We start from the raw sequence: 17,688 nt of genomic DNA on the forward strand, positions 1-17,688 counted from the left end.
TGCAAGGTGCTCTCTTCTTTCTTATGTTTCAGGAATACATAGGTGCATAGTCAAGGAAACAACTTGCTTCATCCTACGAAGAGCGCTCCAGTTCAGAAAGCTCCCATGGTCAGGATAATTCAAGTCTATGTTCATCAATCACAAGCTGCATTAAATATACCCCGGGGAGGAAACATTATATACTACTACACCTCCTTACGAAGAGCTTCCCTAGCTCTTTAGAATATACCCGAAATGTTGGCCAGACCACCTCTTACAGGAAGCAAATGAATCATGCACATCTGCAGACTTCAAAAAAAAGGCCAGACGTTTTCCAGGAAGGACAGAGATTCCTCCCTCTCCCACACTCCCATTTAAACTGCTTTTAACTGAAGCCCACAAACAATTCACTAAAATGAGATTGTACTTCAGTATGAGAAACCAGAGCAACTTTTACAACCTGTGGCACAAGGACAGAGAAAAGGCTTCTGGCAGAAGTTGCATGTGTTAAGGACAAAACAAAGATGAAGCAGCAGTTCATTACGTACCATTTCCAGCCAGTTACACAACCGCGTAGTAATTCTAAATTTAGAAAATGTGGCTATTTTGTCTCAAGACTAATGCTGTTTCAAGGAACTTGGACTCAAGACACTGCACAGAAGCATGAATATTTCTTGCAACAGTCATAAGAATTATTCACTTGGATTAGATACACAACCCACCTTCCAAGGGAAAAAGAAAAAACAACTTTTGTCTTCAAAAGCAGACAGAAAGGCAAAGCGAAAGGACAAATATGGCCCTGCTGGAAATCCTATTGACTCCGAACAAAAATATTAAGTGGTGCTACATGCACACTAACCTCAAATACTAAAAAGCAAAGATATGAGGGCACAGGCCAGCGGCAGCACCGGCAGCTCAAGGCAGGCAGTGCCTGCAGAGAGGGCAGAGCCCCACGCTGCAGAACGGACACCCCCGACCCCTCTCTCCAGCGGCAAGTAAGGCAGAAGTGGCTGGTTTAGTGCCATGTGGAATATAGTTGGATGAAGAAAAATCCAAAGGTTCCTTGGTGATTGGAGTGCTGCTCAAGCTACAACTATGTTTCAGTGTAGCGTAACTGCTGCCAACAATTTCACCAAGGACCGAGATCTAGGACCAGTTATTTAATAGTCTATCTTGAGCCAAGAGGCCTGAAAGACCCACTTGATTCTCGAAACAGCACTATGAACCAAGTTAACAGCCTACATCTAGGCTGCACGTCACTGACTGCATTTGTTTCTAACCCAGCCTTGCAAAACCCACAGCTCACTAGATTTATACCTAAACTAACTTTTTAAAATGCTAGGTTATTGCATTTATTTACTCACATGTGAAAAATCAAATCAAACCCGACTTCCTCAAAAGCAAGAGATACAGTATGTCATCACCCAGTTTCCAAGCATCCCATTTCACACATATGTTGAATAACCAATGTATTATGATTTGGGATGAGAACATGCCCAGACAGAACTCTATAGTTACAACTGCACTGAGGAACATCAAATGCTTCTCCACCACCAAGACAGCTCAAACTCTCCAGCCCCCATCAGAAAGGGTCACACAGAGAAGGCACTGAGAAGACACCAAAAGCACTACCAGGCCCTGGCAGCACCGATGCCAGCTGCCATACCCAGAGCCACCTGAGAGGGAAAGCTTTTGTCACCTTTCCAACACCCATGGCCAAAGAGGCACTGCCACATCAGAGCCCGGAAAAACCTTTGAAGATGAAAAGTGCTACTTGCTAAGTACGCTTACCAGCGGAGAAGCAACACTTTCTTACAACAAAAATTATTCATACGCAAAATTCTTTTATTCTCAACAAAGTTATATTCTTTCAGAAGTAGGTAAAAAAAATAAATGAGTCATGATGGAACTAATTCCAGCTCTCTCAGTATTACGGTGTTTTACTAAGCAGAAGGCTGATCCTCCATTGACGAATGAAAACTGTACCCAGTCACTTCAACAGGAATGATGCACCAGAACTCCCAGCTTTGGGCTCAGAAATACAGTTAAAAACCTTAAGCTCCTCATCTTTTCAGCTGGTGATTAAATAGCCCTCTCCATTTGTCAGTCTCCAAACCCCTCCCTCACACACAGAAAAGCGATCAGCTTTACAGGCAGGGGTAACAACAAACCACCAAGGCTGTCTGATGTGTGCTGAATACAGAACCGCGCGGTACCACTGCTGCGATTTTATGGTACAAAATGAATGCTGCTTAATGGACCAAAGGCACAGTTTCTCTTCAGCTCAAGAGACTGTAACCAGAGGCTGTGAAGTGATACCACTGCAAATGCAAGCTGAGCAGGGTTTCCTTGTTTCAAATTTACTCCCACGAATTAATTTTTTTTCCTGGCCTGGAAGCTACAGTAAGATATCAAGTGCTCCTGTCCTCTCTGAGCCTGTTTTCCTGCAAGTCCTTGGTCTCACCTCCTACCAACAGCCTTCACACTGCCCATTCATTTTACTAAGTTACAGCACCAGCTGCTGAGAAAATAAACAGAGGTCATGATTTTAAAGACAATGACAAAAGCAGGGAACAAATTCAGCTTTGGAATCACAAATAAGCCTAGCCAGCTACCTAGAGCATCCAACATACCTCCATAGCAGGGAGCTGGTTGTTCAAACCCCTTGAAAAAACAGGCAAATTATTTAAGATGTAGCTTGATGCGTCCCACTTTCAAGATCTCTGCATATATGCACAAACCCCTTTTTTATCTTGGCTTCCACCTGCTTCTCTGCTTCTCTTGTAAACCCAAGCAACCTCCTACCCTATGCCAGAAGCTAATAGAGTACCTCCAAAACTCATCCCAAAACTACAGTCTCATCAAGATACTACTCTAGACACCACTTCCACACATCTGTAACTATTCAATTCTAGACCAGCAGGTTAGTAGATACATGGTGCACGCTCTAAGCTCACGGCATACAGGCATCAATGCTATTCAGCTTAAGTCCTCCCCATAACCTGAACTGAACAGCACCACAACTCCCTCCGTGGTCACAGAGCTTCTCTGGTACAACATGCACCTGGCAGACAGAGAAGGATGAACAAAATGTAAAGGTGATATCATTTCTTTAAAAACAAACAAACAAAAAGCAGTCTAGTGTACAGAGGTACGGATTTCTTAGTCTTAAAATCGGATCACTTTTAATTCATGTTTTTGGCCTCTACCTACATGTCATTCTGTAAGAGGGAGGAATTCCAGCTACAGGTGCTCATTGAATGTTTCTCTCCATTCAGCTGCTTTAAATCCTACACAATTAAGGGCAGAAGGCAAGTATAACATCACCTGTCCTTCCCCCTCACCTCTCCCACACAAGCACATATTCCACATACAGTTATCAAGTCCACATCCACCACCAATGAATATGCTTGTTTCCATCTACACCACGCTCTGAAGATTTTGACCCAGTAAACATTCACAGTTTCCACTTGGGCTACTTCCATCACCTGGTCCGAGCACTCCCCAAGGCTGGGGCAGAGAGCACAGCAGACACAGTCAAATGCACGGGGTAGGTAAGAGTGATCATAGAACACACAGTTAGAGACGCCTGTACCAAGAAACACAGCCGAGCCCACAACAGCCCTTCCTGCAGGAAGCCGGGCTGCATGTGCTCTGCCTTACCACCGTGGGCACAGGATCCTCCGTGCAATTCACTCAGCACAGACTGCAAAGGGCAACAGAACTAAAAGGACACCTGTCAACTTGAAACTCAGGCACATCTGAAAGCACTGCAGCTATTGCAGCTGTCAGTAATTCGCAACACCTCTACTGCCAAAACCACGTTTTTCATAGTATTTGATGTTTCTAATCATCCCTTACAATCATTATTGCTTTACCCCCCACATAGTCTCCTGCTCCCTTCACAGAAACACTTAACATTCAGAAAGAAAAAAAAAACAACCTATCAATATCTGTCAGAGGTAAATCCCCCACCCAGTCCCAGGACCTTGCAAAAGAAAATGACTTTTGCTAAATTTGGTAACTTTGTAAATTCAAGTTAGCAGAAAATTTCAGTTTCAGCCACAAACATGAACACATCTATTTAGCAGCCTAACAGCCAACAGCAAACTTAAAAAGCTCACACATTACCATGGAGTCTCTCCATGTATTTTTTTAATGTCGTTCCAGAATATGGAGTTAGTATTCTCCTACCTTGCCACAAGCCTCTCGAGCACACCATACCAGCTACACAAGGTAGATCCTGAACCAAGTTACAGGTCAAGTGCTCCAGAGCACAGCATAAAACGAAGGCAGCAAACCAAGCCATCATCTCGCATCTCTCAGTTCCAGGAAACTCAGGATCGACAACCTCGAAAGCAAGTGCAAAGAAAGATCAGCTCCTGTGCTTTACAACAACCCATTTGGGCAAAAACCCAGCACATGGTGGGAGGTAACAGTAGAGTGGAAACAATGAGGCAGGTTTTTTTATAAACAGCATTTAGGAAGGTGCCATCACCTTCTGAGCCTTTGAAAACCCCCAAGTAATTAAACAGTCAATCAAGAAGAGGCTTTTAGCTTCGCAAACGCTAATTATTTCCCAGCACCAACACAGATGCCGAACATTAAAAATAGTGTCTTTCCTCAGAGCAGAGCTGAGAACAGCTGCCATAAGCAAGCAAGACTTTGCCCCAAAAACTTGCCATTTAACTTCAATGAAGTTCTTCAGCCAAAAAAGTAACTTTAAAATTGCTTTAAGTCACTTCTTTGCAGAAGTCTGCATTGGAGCTGCATCACATCAGAAAAGGAAGAACATGTATGAGAAAGTCGCAGCAATATGCCTCACTCATACAGGCATTTCAAAGCCTGTCACGGGCTTTGGCTGATTCCTTCTAAAGCTTTTAGTGCACGTTAGTTTGTTTACTGGTCCTAAGAGCATCACTAATTTAGCTTTTGCTTTTTTAAGCTATACCAGCATATTGAAAGTGAATGCACCTTGGAAGACAGTGTGCCACAAAAACTGCCTGCTTGGGGACAGATTTTGTCCATTTTAAAAATAACACTCCTATCTAGATTTGGAATAGTTGTAATTAATTGCATAGCCCAGGCGGCCACTTGCAACTCCTGAATTATCAATTCACTTTGCAGGCTGTACACAAAACAATTCTCCATACAGTAATTGTGTACACTACTTAGTGCTCCTGAGATTTCCATACTGCGAGTTGGGCCGGATTCCACTTTTGCAGTAAAATATTAATGACGCTCCCCAAGTCTATATTGCAAGAGCCAAACAAATCAAAGTTACATACTTAGGGTACGTAACCTTGCAATGGGTACTCACAGGACAGAAAGGTCAGCCATTAAAGTGGTTCCATTTTACACAGAACTGCAAAAATTCCAGTAAGCTTTTTCTCCTCTCCTGTCTCTAATGGCTACAAACATCAGGTGGTTTCAAAAAACTCCCCTGGGAGACTAACTGAAATGTCAGATGCAAGAAGAGGGTTAGATACAGCTGCCTCACGCAATAAACCCCAGTATTAATAGTTTATGGGCACTGAATTTGTGTGCTGCAACAAAACTAGAGCTCGGCACCGTGACCAGCATTTCTCCATGGCTCCTGAAAAGCACCATGCCCACGCAAGGCAGAGCTATCCCTCTTCACCTCCTGCAACGTATCTACACTGCATCACCGCACTCCCAGATGGTGAACGCCTTGCCAGGGTTGAAGATGGAAGATTTTTAAGGCTCTGTTTTCATCCATCCCTCAATTGCAAATAAGTTCCATAGACTCACTAGCTAGGACTAATATCTGAAGAGCACACACTGGCAGGCTGGAATCCCAGCAGCCAGGGCTGAGAGTGACTGTAAAGGGACAGAGAGGGAAACACAGACTTTCAGTAAAAGAAAATATTTCCTTCCCCCATACTGTAAGTACAGAAAGACTGCAACTTGAAAGTTTAAGTCACAGCAGTAGCTACACGGCAGAATTTCAGACAAGAAACAAAATATTCATTACAAATTTGAAATGATGTGAGTATAATGTTTTCAGAAACTTCACCTTATGCTCATGACTTGATATTTGAGGTCAAGAAATTATAGCAGTGAAGGATAGGAACAGAAGGGCTGTGTGGGAGTTGAATTCATAGAGAGACTTGCGGAGATAACATCAGATAATTTCCAGCTAACAAGCTGATCAGCCACTGGATTACGTCTGAAGAGCCCTGATAGTTTGAATCTGTTTCCAAAGCAAAGCTGAATGCAGCGAGAGAGCCAACCCAAAACAAGTTGTATTCTGGGCCTTACAAAACAAAAGGCTGCTAAAAACTTTTTTTAAAAAAAATATTGCACCTTGACTCTTATGGCAACGCTGGGGCCCCACAGGGCTCCCTACACATAAATCAGTCAGCACTGTGTGTGCGTACCACAGCATTACACCAAGACACCAGCACAAGCATTCTCTCCCCGAGGCAGACACAGAGCAAGAGGCAGGGAACTCAGCAGCCTGGCCAGCTGAAGGCCTTCAGATAAGGTGCTGAAACACAACACCTGCACTTTCCATTCCCCCAGCTGCAGAAGAACCATATCTGCCTTGCACAGACTTTGTGAAAATACAAGGAGTCAGCAAGCTCTGAGGCTTTCAGATGAGAGGCAGGAGGAAGGTGAAGGTTAACAGCATTTTAAAGCACCCTGTGAGCCTTACATATTAATATCCAATGTTTGAGCATTTTTGTAAAGTTCCCAAAGGCAGCTCAAGTGTGCAGCAGGAATGCTAACCTGGCACTGAGAAATCCTGAAATTAAAATCCAGCTGGGTCTCAAGTACTTCTGCTAATTTGTTAGAAAAAGCATCAAGTGCTCACACCAGTTCACAGCACTTTCAAAACCTGAGTTGCAAATTACATCTCGCATTCAAACAGTAGCATGGAGACAAGAGATGGCTTTAGTTGTAGAAGAGGAACTGTTCTTCAGGTTTGCTGGGTCAGACAAGACATGAATGGCAAACATATTTGGAAAGGGAAGCTTTCTCCTTCTGGGACTGCTTGGGTTTTACAGTATTCAGCAACAATGATTTTGCAGTGTTTTAAATGGGGAAAGTGGTCATGGAAGGCAGGAAAGGAGAACATGGAGCCAGCGCGTAAGAAATCCTTGTTCTTCTTTTATTCACATAATTGTCACGATACTGCTAATGACTATCAACACAGGAATCAACCACAGGAACATGCTCGGAAAAACTGCTTATTTGGTTGGAGGAGCTAGTGGGGCTTTGTACCAACTTCTAGCTCTATTTAAAGAGAAAGTTTCTATTACTTATTAACATCGACAATCGTTTGCTTGGGTTTAAGTGGCAGTCTGCCTACTGTTTCCAACAGAAAAGAACAGAAGTAAGCACTGAACTTCTAGAAGCAACAATAGAAGTGATTAGCCTACATGCTCCCTGAGAAAAAGAATTTTAACTCCCCATAGTTTACAGAAAAGACAGGAAAGCTCTAGGTACAAGAAACTGCTTTTGACCTTTGCACTAGGAGCTGAAGGAGCTGTTTCACTATCCTCAAAATCTGCAACTTTATTTCTCCCCTTCCTCAGTTACAACACTCACTCTATCCAATTCACACGCCAGGGTTCATATATCTTAAAGTGCTTGACAAAGAGGAGATAGGCAGGCACGCAGCCTTCCACAGGAAAGCAGGATCTAACATGCAAAACAGGCACACGATGGGGCTAGTGAAAGCCCTGGCCCCAGAAGCACCTTTACCCTGTGCCCATTTCAGAATTAAGAGCTCAGGGAAATAAAAGGTAATAAAAGGAAATAAAAGAGTGCAACAAGCACCCTCTTGAATCCATGGTTTGGCTGCAATGAGGACACATGAACATTTTTAAGGATGTCAAACAAGGATCTCCCAGCCAAAGATGCTAGAGAGCAAGTCACAGCCAAAAGATGTATCTGCAGATAACAGCACCCAAAAGCCAACAAACTTTAGGCGCAGGATAACCACGTGGTGCCTATGGTTTGTACCCCTCCCAGCGTGGACAATGACGAGCATGTCAGGCTTACCTGGCTAGTTCTCACACATCGGGGTAACACAAAAAGGGTTAGGTCAGCCAACAGCTAAAAAACCTGATTATAACCACAAAATGGTAAGTCCCACAAGGCATTTCCGATGGCGTCACATCTGTTTCTAGCAACCCCGAGCTCCAGCACAGGTCGTACACAATGCCTCTCAATTTTGTTAGCGGGCAGCTTTTTCAAATGGAAAAATCAATATGGTAAGTACACCTAAATTCCTCAAGCACTTAGGAAACTTCTCCCCAGGGTCCATTACCTGAGTGGTAAAGGCACCAACACCAGAGAAGGGCCACGAAAAGACAGACAGACCAACCATTTATTTACATAACTATCTTTGATCCTCCCCAGTCTAGCTTTTTCTAACATTGCAAAGAGTGCAGTTACCAAGCGACTAAAGCCAGAGTTAACGCTTTCAGATTTGGGAATCCAATAACAACTCCTAAATCCATCTTTACTCACCCGAATCAAGGCGCCTTTGTTTAGATGCTGAAAACCACACTCAACTCGGGACAAATTTTTGCTGCAACAGCACATGAAGATTTTATTGGAAGGCTGCAGTGATTGAATCCTGGTTCTTTAGAGAAAGAAGGCTTCTTTTTTTCTTAAGGTAAAAATGCATCCCACAGCAATATCTTTTCTGAATACCTGTTTTCATTTTCCTTATCTCCAACTGGTCACGTGCCTAATGACACTACCACCTAAATTTAGCTCATTCTGTTAGCACTTGCACTCCTACCGATGCCCGTAGGACTGCAACACACCTTTCTTCCTCTCAGTCTCTCCTTCGGCGCACGGGGCCATTTATGAAATGGCAAAGCAGACAGCATCCCAGAAGCCTCTGGCTTTCTCCTGCCACCCCAGAAGAGCGCTGGGACCCGCTCTGCTGCAAGGACAGCGAGGCCGCCTGTTTTGTTCAGCGTAACGCCCACTCCTCGCAGGCCCCTTTGTGCTATATTACAGTGCCCCCTCGCTCGCTTTTGTCTCCGTACTGTCAGTCGGTCTGGGCGAAACACCATGCCAGAAGAACTTTGGGAAGTGGGAATATTCTAACACAGACCTGCACCCTGTGGCTCTTCAGATATGATTGAGAGGTCACAGATTTACGTGTGCCTCATTAGCGGGGGGTAAACGCTCACGTAAACAAGGGCAGATCCAAACCACGGTTACTCGCCGCCGAAATCTTGATCTAGTGGAGGTTTCCCTACTCGGCTGTTGACTCTCCCAAAACAGGCGATGACGACACCGTCCAATAAAGGCAGAGATACTGGCCCACATCCCCAGCACGTAAGAGGGGTCTGGAAGCTCGCTTAAATCACCTTCACAGGCCGGCCTCTCTTTATGCCACTAAATCCCAGCACCCCAGAGAAACAGCCGTGCTTTGCCACCAGCAGCATCCGCTCTTGTCTTCCAGAAGGAGCACGATGAAAGAAGGGAAAGGAATTCCAACCTCTGGAGGACACTGTCCACCTTCCCCACACTCAGACCGCTGCACACCACCTCCGGTGGGCAAGGGTGGGGGGTTACACTGGAAAAGGAGCCACAACCCCCTCCGAGTGCCTCCAGAGCAGCCAGACACCACGGCCCGCGGGGAAGGGAGCCGGCCGGCAGCCCCGCAAACCGGCAGGCCGCGCAGGCCCCTGCGCCGGGAGGCCTCGCAGCCGGAGCCAGGCCCCCCGGGGAGGGCGGGGGGGACGGACACGGACGCAGAGGCCGAGCCAGGCCGCGGGCGGGAGCCGGCGTTGCCCGCGGCCGCCCCGGTTACCTTGGTCTCCTTGACGTGCTGCTTGATGCCCTCCGGGTACCACTGCACCCGCACGTAGCCCCGCCGCAGCGGGCTGGCGCGGCCCTCCTCCCCGCCGCCGGTCCCGGGGCCTCCCGACTCGGAGCCTCCCGAGCTGGCGGCGCCGCCGCCGGTCCCGCGTCCGCCCTCCTCCTCCTCCGAGTCCGAGTCCTCGCCGTGGATGAGGCGCACCAGGCCGAAGCGCACCGAGCCGCGGTAGCGGCCCGACACCAGGTCGTGGGAGAAGAGGAGGCGCTGCGAGCCGCCCGGCGGGGCCGGCAGGGGCAGGGCGGCGGAGGGGGCCGGGGCGGCGGGGGCCGGGGCCGCCTCAGCGGGCTGGTCCGCCATGGCGCCGGGCAGAGCGGGAGAGCGCGCGGCCGCCGGCGCAGGCTGGGGGAGGGGAGGGGCGGGGCGGGACGCGCGCAAGTAACGGCCTGGGGGCGGGGCCCGCCGGGGACACGCCCACCGCTGCGCCACGCCCACCGCGGAACCGGCGGGAGGTGCCCGGTCCGCACCCGGTGTCCGAGGGGGCTGCACTGTATCATCTCCGGGGTTCCCGGCCATGGGGGATGTACTGCGTCATCCTCGGGGTCCTCGGTCACCAGTGGCCTGCACTGCATCATCCGTGGGGTCTCTGGTCATGGGGGGGCTGCACTGCATCATCCCTGGGGTCCCCGGTCATGGGGGGGCTGCACTGCATCATCCCTGGGGTCCCCAGTTATGGGGGGCTGCTCTGCACCATCCCTAGGGTCCCCAGTTATGGTGGGCTGCATTGCATCATTCCTGGGGTCCTCAGTCACCAGGAGGCTACACTGCATCATCCCTGGGGTCCCTGGTCATGGACGGGGGCTGCCCTGCACCGTCTCTGGGTACTCTGTCACTGAAGAGGCTGCACTGCATCATCCCCAGTGTCCCCAGTCACCGGAGGAGCCGTGATATCCCCAGCCCTGGTGCCCAGCTGGAGCAGCCGATGGGTTGAGCCCCAGCAGCGTATACACAGCTCTGCTATAAAAAGTCTCGACATTACAGCTCGGATGTGGGTATCTGCACGAGGAGGGGGTACAAAGCCCACTCACCGCTCCTCACCCCCACCTGCGCCCTCCCTGCCCTGCCAAGGCAGCCATCCTGGGCACAGGGTGGCAGTCCACCCTGGCACCGGGCACTGCTATTTGCTGGGAGGTGCTCTCTAGCTGACGGCAAAGCCCAATCTTGGTATTTTGGCTGCTGAAAGCCCCCGTTAAGGTGTGCGAATGCACCAAATATGTGGCTTTAGTGACTCCTGTGATTTTTTCTTTCCCCTCTGCCTGCAGGGAATTTTGAAATAAAATGATTTCTTGAGTGGGTCTTGCTGCTGTGGCAGGCAAAGGACTAAAGGGATCCAAAACAGCCTTGGCTGTCCTTTACTCAAAGTTACCCTGTCTCTTTGCTCCCTAGATCTCCCCACCTGTGCAACGCTGGCTGGAATATCAGGAAAATGCCCCAAATCCTCAGCCTGACTTGTTTTGGTGCAGGGACAACCCCCAGAGCAGCAGAGCAGTGTTTTCCTCTCCCTCCCACAAACACAGGGCTGCTCTGCCTTGGCTGGATCAACCAGCTGGCCACCATCACTCCTTCCAAGGTTTCTCCTTTCAGGAAAAGTAACCTGGGTAAAGTCTGCCTGTGCTCACCTCTGGGATCCACCACCCCACGAGGGAGCAGGGACCTTCTCCTCAGGCCTGCTGGGATTTTCCAACCTTGCAAATGGCCTTAAAACCCTGGGAAACCGCTGGGAAGAGGCTGGGGCAGATGGGTGATGTGTGGGTGAGGGATGTGCCCAGAGCCGGACGGTGTTTCAGCTCTACCCAGCCCCTTGGCCATCCCGAGGTGTGGGTGGCAGGGCAGCAGGATGCTCTAAGTGATGCTGAAGTACAAACTATTCCCGTCCTGCCCCCAAATCAGGGAACTGCAGACGGCAAAGCACCCTCAGCGCCTGCATTGCCCTGGGCCAGCCTGATGTCCATGCCAGCATTTAATTACTCAATACAGCATCATTTCAATCAGAGGGTTAAGGTGTTGATGTTGTTCCCTGCTGAAACATTTCTTGGTGTCAACCCCAGGGATAAGAAACAGAATAGAGCTAAAAGGGACTGTTGGGTGGCAAAATAGCAGCATATGCTTGGGGAAAGAGTTTAAATATCCGTTCAGTGCTGTGTGGTTATACAGCTGTTTACAGGGATGTGCTCTGGGAGTACAGACTCTGTCCGCAAGCTGTGACCTCTGTGCAGGAGACAAGGAGGAGAGCACTTGCTGAGCACGTGAGTGCTGCCAGCATGAGGATTTCACCCTCCCACCATCGCTGTGCTGGAGTGGGGAGCACGGCATATCTCCCAGGGCATCCAGCCAGCCCACCTGGAGCTGGGGAGGAGGTGCTGGCCTCCCTCCCTCCTTAGTTAGGGGGAATCGGGCCTTTGTGGGAGCAGGATCCTTCGGGGAGGGGGAGAAGGTGCCCTTTGGCTTCATTTGAACTGTCACCGTGTTTTTCTCAAGGTTTCAAAGCCCAGCTTTATCCAGCCTGGTGATGCTTCTCATCATCTCCTTAATGCACATTGTGGCAGCTGCTAATAAAATATAGATACACATAATGGGCACAAGCACGTGTGTAGATGGAAACTGTCCCTCTTCAGAGCAATTACATGCTGAAGAGCAGCAGTGGGGTTTCAGGTAGCCACAAACAGCCGTGCAAACAAGCACATTGCACATCCAACAGGCTCACGGCAGGGGGATTTTAATGGGGAGAAGTCAGGGCTGTTTGCTTGTTACAGGAGTTGAGCTGGGTGTGGTTTTGCACTGTGATCCCAGCTGGGGCTCAGACGTGCTTCCATTGGGAAGTGGCATGGAAGAAGGACTCGTCACTTTTCAGGACCTGACAGCCTGGGGCCTGGACTGCCACAACACTGACATGCTTTGGGCACGTTACAGTCCCTGGGTGTCCAAAGGAGCATCATTCAACCTGCCAGCTTGTTTGGATCTGCACTGAGGGGCCCCAGCAAGTCAGACTGCCCCACAACCAAGCAGCATTTTGTGTGCATGATTTTTTTGGCAAATGAAACTGATTGAGCCAGAGGTCTGAACACCCGGGACTTCTGCAAAGTGACACATGTCAAGTAGGACCCTCTGCCCCATTTAGGGACAATTCCTGTTGCTAGGCTGTCTTAGGAAGCAATGGCCTTTATGCTGCAGGAGAACATCCTCCCTGCAAGCAAGCTGCCAGTGTGAGCAATAGTTAGATCACCAGTATCTCCCTGTCGAGATGCTGGTGAAACGCAAGCCCCGTTTTTCCTCCTTGGGACCCGGATGGCACTGGGTGCATCTCACATGAAGCATCTTTGAACAGGCCTTGCAGGATTTAAGGGGCAGGCGCTGGAAAGCCTGCTGGGTGCTGGCATGCCCACAGAATGGTGGGGATGTCTTCTGGGTGCTGGGGTTCCCACAGGGTACTGGAATGCCCCCCAAGTACTGAGATGCCCACTGAGGATACTTGCAGGGTGCCTGGGTGCCCATGGGGTGCTGGAGATGCCTGTTGGGTGCTGGGGATGCTCGCAGGGTGCCGAGATGCCCAGAGTGTGCCAGGATTCTCTTGCAGGGTGCTGAGATACTCACAGGGTGCCAGGATGCCCGGAGGGTGCTGGGATGCCCGCAGGGAGCCGGGATGCCCGCAGAGTGCCAGGGTGCCCGCGCTGCGGCGGGGCTCTGGTGCCACCTCGTGGGCTGCCGCCTCCCGCCGCCGCGCAGGGTCCGGCCCGGCGGCTCCGGGCCCGGCGGGAGGGAGAGGACGGCCCCGGCTCGTTGGCCCAGAGGGGCAGCAGCTCTGCCCGGCAGCCCCGGCGCTCGCAGGCAGGGTCTGTCCGCCGGTCCGGGGCGGCTGCCCGCACCCTCCGCTCTGCTGCCGAGTTCCTCCTTGCCCAGTCCTACCACTATTGTCTTCTTTTGCCGCTTCCCAGAGGCACACGGGTTCCTGTACCACCCCGCCAGCTGCTCGGAAGAGCTGGTGCCTTCAGAAAAGGTGCCTGGGAGCAGAGCTCGTTGCTCGGGTCCTGGGTTGTCTCTGGACCCTCCCATGGGGACAGGCTGGAGTTTATCGCCGTCGTGCTGGCAAACAGCTCAGCAGGAATCGCTGTGTCCTCATCACACCAGGGAACAGCAATATTAGCAAGAGATGCAGCACATGGAAATCTTTCATCCCGTCTCAGTGAGCCCAGCAGACCTCCCGAGGCTGAGTGGGCAGGGAAAAGTCTCTGCCTTGCGAGAGGGGGTCCCCAGCAGTGCCCGCTGCCCCCATCCTGCACAGAATTACCCGGCCCCTCCCTCCTTGCTTCTGCTGCCCTGATCAAACACCTCTGGCCCTCCCCACAAATGGCCTCAGCATGACGTCACCTTGATACGTATAACTTCATGCAGGCGCAATCCTCCTCCACTCCCTTCTCTCATCCTCTTTGCTGAGATCAAGACCTTACAAATCCCCTGATAGGGCTGGTCCAGGCCCAGCCTTGCTCTGGGATGCAGGATTTGGCTTCCCCATAGATGGCATCTGGTCCCCAGCCATCTCCATGAGGTCACTCTGGCTCCCACCAACAGTGTACCAGGGCTGGACCATGGGCAGGAGAGCTCCTGTGGAGCTGTAAGAAGCAGGATACCCCAGTCACCATGTCCCAAAGTCAGAACTGGACCTAAACTATGTGGAGTCTGGGACCAGAGGGTGGGGGCTACCTCTGCCGGGCCCCTTCCTACCTGCCTGGTTCTCTTCTCTCAGAGGAGCCCCTGCTGAATCCCATCCTCCTTCTTCCCCAGGATTGTGTCGTGAGAGGCCGTGACCTAGTTACAAACTACCACAGCCCAGCAGAGAGAAGGAAACGAGGCTAATCACCGGCAGTGCCTGTGCTCTAGGGAGGGGATCAAAGAGGTCCCAGCTGGGTCCTTGTCCCCCCACCTCCTGCTTTTGGCTGAGGTTGCCATGGCCAAGCAGATGTGGGTGGAACTGTCTCCCTCTCTGCTTGCACTCTTTCCTCAAAGGCTCCTGCAGAGGAGTAACGAGATACACCAGCCCTGCAAAGGCACGTGTTGATCTAGCACAGGTCAAAGCCAGTGTTCAAAGTCTGCATCCCTTGATTGTTACTGCAATCCCAAATAAGCTCAAGTAACATCCTTTCATCCCTTCCCCAGCTCCTTGTGACTGTCTGCAGAGGGAATCAGCCCTGCACCCTTGCAGAAGGGCATCACCTGCACTGATGGGCCAAAAGGAGTATGCCAGGAGAAAGCCACATGTGTATATTTGCATATTTTGATTTTATATACATATAAAGGAAGAAATTATATTTATATAATAAAGAAGAAACTTTTTTACCATGATTGTGGTGAGGCACTGGAACAGGTTGCCCAGAGAAGTTGTCTGCCCCATTCCTGGAAGTGTTCAAGGCCAGGTTGGATGAGGCTTTGAGCAACCTGGTGTAGTGGAAGATGTCCCTGCCCATGGCGGGGGGGTTGGAACTAGATGGTCTTGAAGGTCCCTTCCAACCCAAACCATTCTATGGTTCTATGATATATATACATATAAACATTTTAGAACACAGAGCAGAACCAGCCCCTCTAGGGTCTGTTTGGAGCCTGGGGCTGGGGTCTGGCCACCATCCATAGGAGCCCTGTATCGCTGTTTCGAAAGAGCACCAGCTCGCAGGCTCCTAAGCCACACAGAACGCCTCGCTCCAGTGGAGAGGCTGGAGGCACGCTGGCTTCGCAGGACCTGCTGGTGATTTTGAACTGCTCTTGGCAGCATGAGAGAGGAGCACTGAGGGATAAAAGCAGCAGGTAGCCAGACTGGCAAGCACTGAGAATACCGAGTATGTCCAAAGAGCCGCATCCTGCTGTGAAGTTACAGTGACGACAAGCACTTGTGCGCTGCCGATCCATGGGAGCTGAAGAAAAGGCAGGAGACAAGGGAGAATGAAATAAGAGCCTGCAGCTGGCCTTGCCACGATGCCAAACCACAGAGCCCAGCTGCCGCCCATGTTATGCCACTGCCAGGAGAAAAGTGTCACCCTCATTGGGCACGTGAATCCCCTTGGGAAGGTGCAAAACAGGGATATAAGCAGAGTGTCCAGCTTGGTAATTACGTGAGTAATTACGTGAGTTTGGGAGATAAACCTCTCTGGACGGTGCCACACAGGGGAGGAACCTGATGCCACCTGCATCCCCTGCGATGGCAGACCCTGCCCCTGGAGGCCAAGGGACTAGGAAGGCTGCAGCCACCAAAAGCAGCTGAATCGCCCCAAACCCCAGGATAACTCGGCACTGTGGTGGGGCCAGAGGCAGAGCGCGGCACAGCCGAGGAGCCTTTGGGCTGCATGTGTGTTGCTTCATTCTCAAATCTTGGCAGACCAGGGGACGAATACTGATTCATGTGCCGCCCACGCATCGCCCCTCGCTGCAAATCCTACCCAGAGATAATTGCCATCATCCTGAGCGGGCACCCCAACAACGGGGACCAGCCTGGCTGCAGGGCCGCAGCGACAGCTCGGGGCTCTTTGAAGATGCTGAGAGAGCTGCTAAATATGTAAATCTCAGCACACTGCTGTGACTCTCGTTTAATGGAGTTTTTGACCCTCTGCAGCTGTGTAAGAGCAGGGAGAGACGGACCTGGCTAAAAGCGCCAAAGGCAGCATCCCTGCTTGACTATTCCAGCCATGGGACAGCCTGAGCTCTGCTGGGTTCAGTTTTAATGGTCAGGAGTTGCTCTGAAATGCCATTTCTGAAGAGCAGAAAGCTACCCGGCAAAAAACTTAGAAGAGGGAGATAAGGGTCTAGCTCCGGGTCACTTTGCCTGTGGCTGGAAACTACAGCAGGTCCTGAGGTCCCCTGGAAATGTCTCTGGTGGAGCAAAGCCAGCTCTGCCTCCTGCTCCGGGCTTCTTTCAGGGCTGCATCTGGTTCATGATGATAATGATGATGCCAACATTTTTTTTAATTATTATATTTGCTGACCTTCCCAGTCATTTCCTTTCTAGGAGTTCACGCCTGGGATAATCCCCTTTTTGTTATATATGTCCTGATGGGGACAAATATTGCTGGCTTTGCCTATCCGGTTTCCTGTGTAATAGCTCCCAGGGTCCGTGGGCTGTGTGGGGCAGAGATGCTTGGTCTTTGGAGTAAGCCTTTTGGGGCAGAAACCATAGGTCTGGCCCCTCGTCCTTCAAGAAGCCACCTGATTCCCCTGAGAAACACTCAAGCCCAAGATACAATCACACCTGGCACGGCCAGAAGCCTCCCCATGCTCGGCACAAAGAAAACGTGTCCGTGCTCGGCAGGGCTGCCTTCGGCTTCCTACGGGTTCCCGATGCCATCGGAGAGGTCTGGATCAGGCACGGTACGTTGCTTTCCTGTCCTAGCTAAGTTCTCTGCTCTCCGTGCCCGGCCCGCAGCGGGGACTCGGCGCAGAGCAATCAGCTAAATGCTTTATCCCTTTGCGGGCAGTCACGCCAGAGCAAAAAAAAAAAAATAAATAAAAGCCTAATGGGATCCTTTTGCTGGCCTGTCACCTTAAAGCCTCTCACCTCTCCCTGTCTTTCATCACGGTTATAAACTCCTTAGAATGTCATCACGTGCTCCATAAATAACAAATATATAAGCAGGGGCTGCAGAGGGTGCGGCAGACAAAGAGGAGGGGAGGCAAAACTCCAGGTCCTCCTCTCCCACCAGCTGCGGGACGGCATCACCGGAGCCAGGCGGGCAGAGGAGCAGCGCTGGGGTCCCCGTCCGGTAAGCACCCACCTTTCTTTGCATCTGCAGGGAGCTGAGAAGCAAAGCAGAAAGTTCCTTTCCAGCAAACAAACACAAATCTATCAGCCCTCCGGCTGT

General features: G+C 50.6%; 1 protein-coding gene across 1 annotated transcript in view; it reads right to left on the reverse strand.

Annotated features, from left to right (window-relative positions):
* UBE2O (ubiquitin conjugating enzyme E2 O) overlaps positions 1-10,150 on the reverse strand; it is a 64,293-nt gene extending 54,143 nt beyond the window's left edge. Inside the window, 1 exon segment of the mRNA XM_086624332.1 lies at positions 9,785-10,150. Coding sequence (XP_086480458.1) covers positions 9,785-10,150 — 366 coding nt within the window.
* Positions 10,151-17,688: the final 7,538 nt, after the last annotated feature.

Source organism: Tauraco erythrolophus, chromosome 20 (genome assembly GCF_009769465.1).
Source record: "Tauraco erythrolophus isolate bTauEry1 chromosome 20, bTauEry1.pri, whole genome shotgun sequence".
In the NCBI taxonomy this organism is placed as follows: domain Eukaryota; kingdom Metazoa; phylum Chordata; class Aves; order Musophagiformes; family Musophagidae; genus Tauraco; species Tauraco erythrolophus.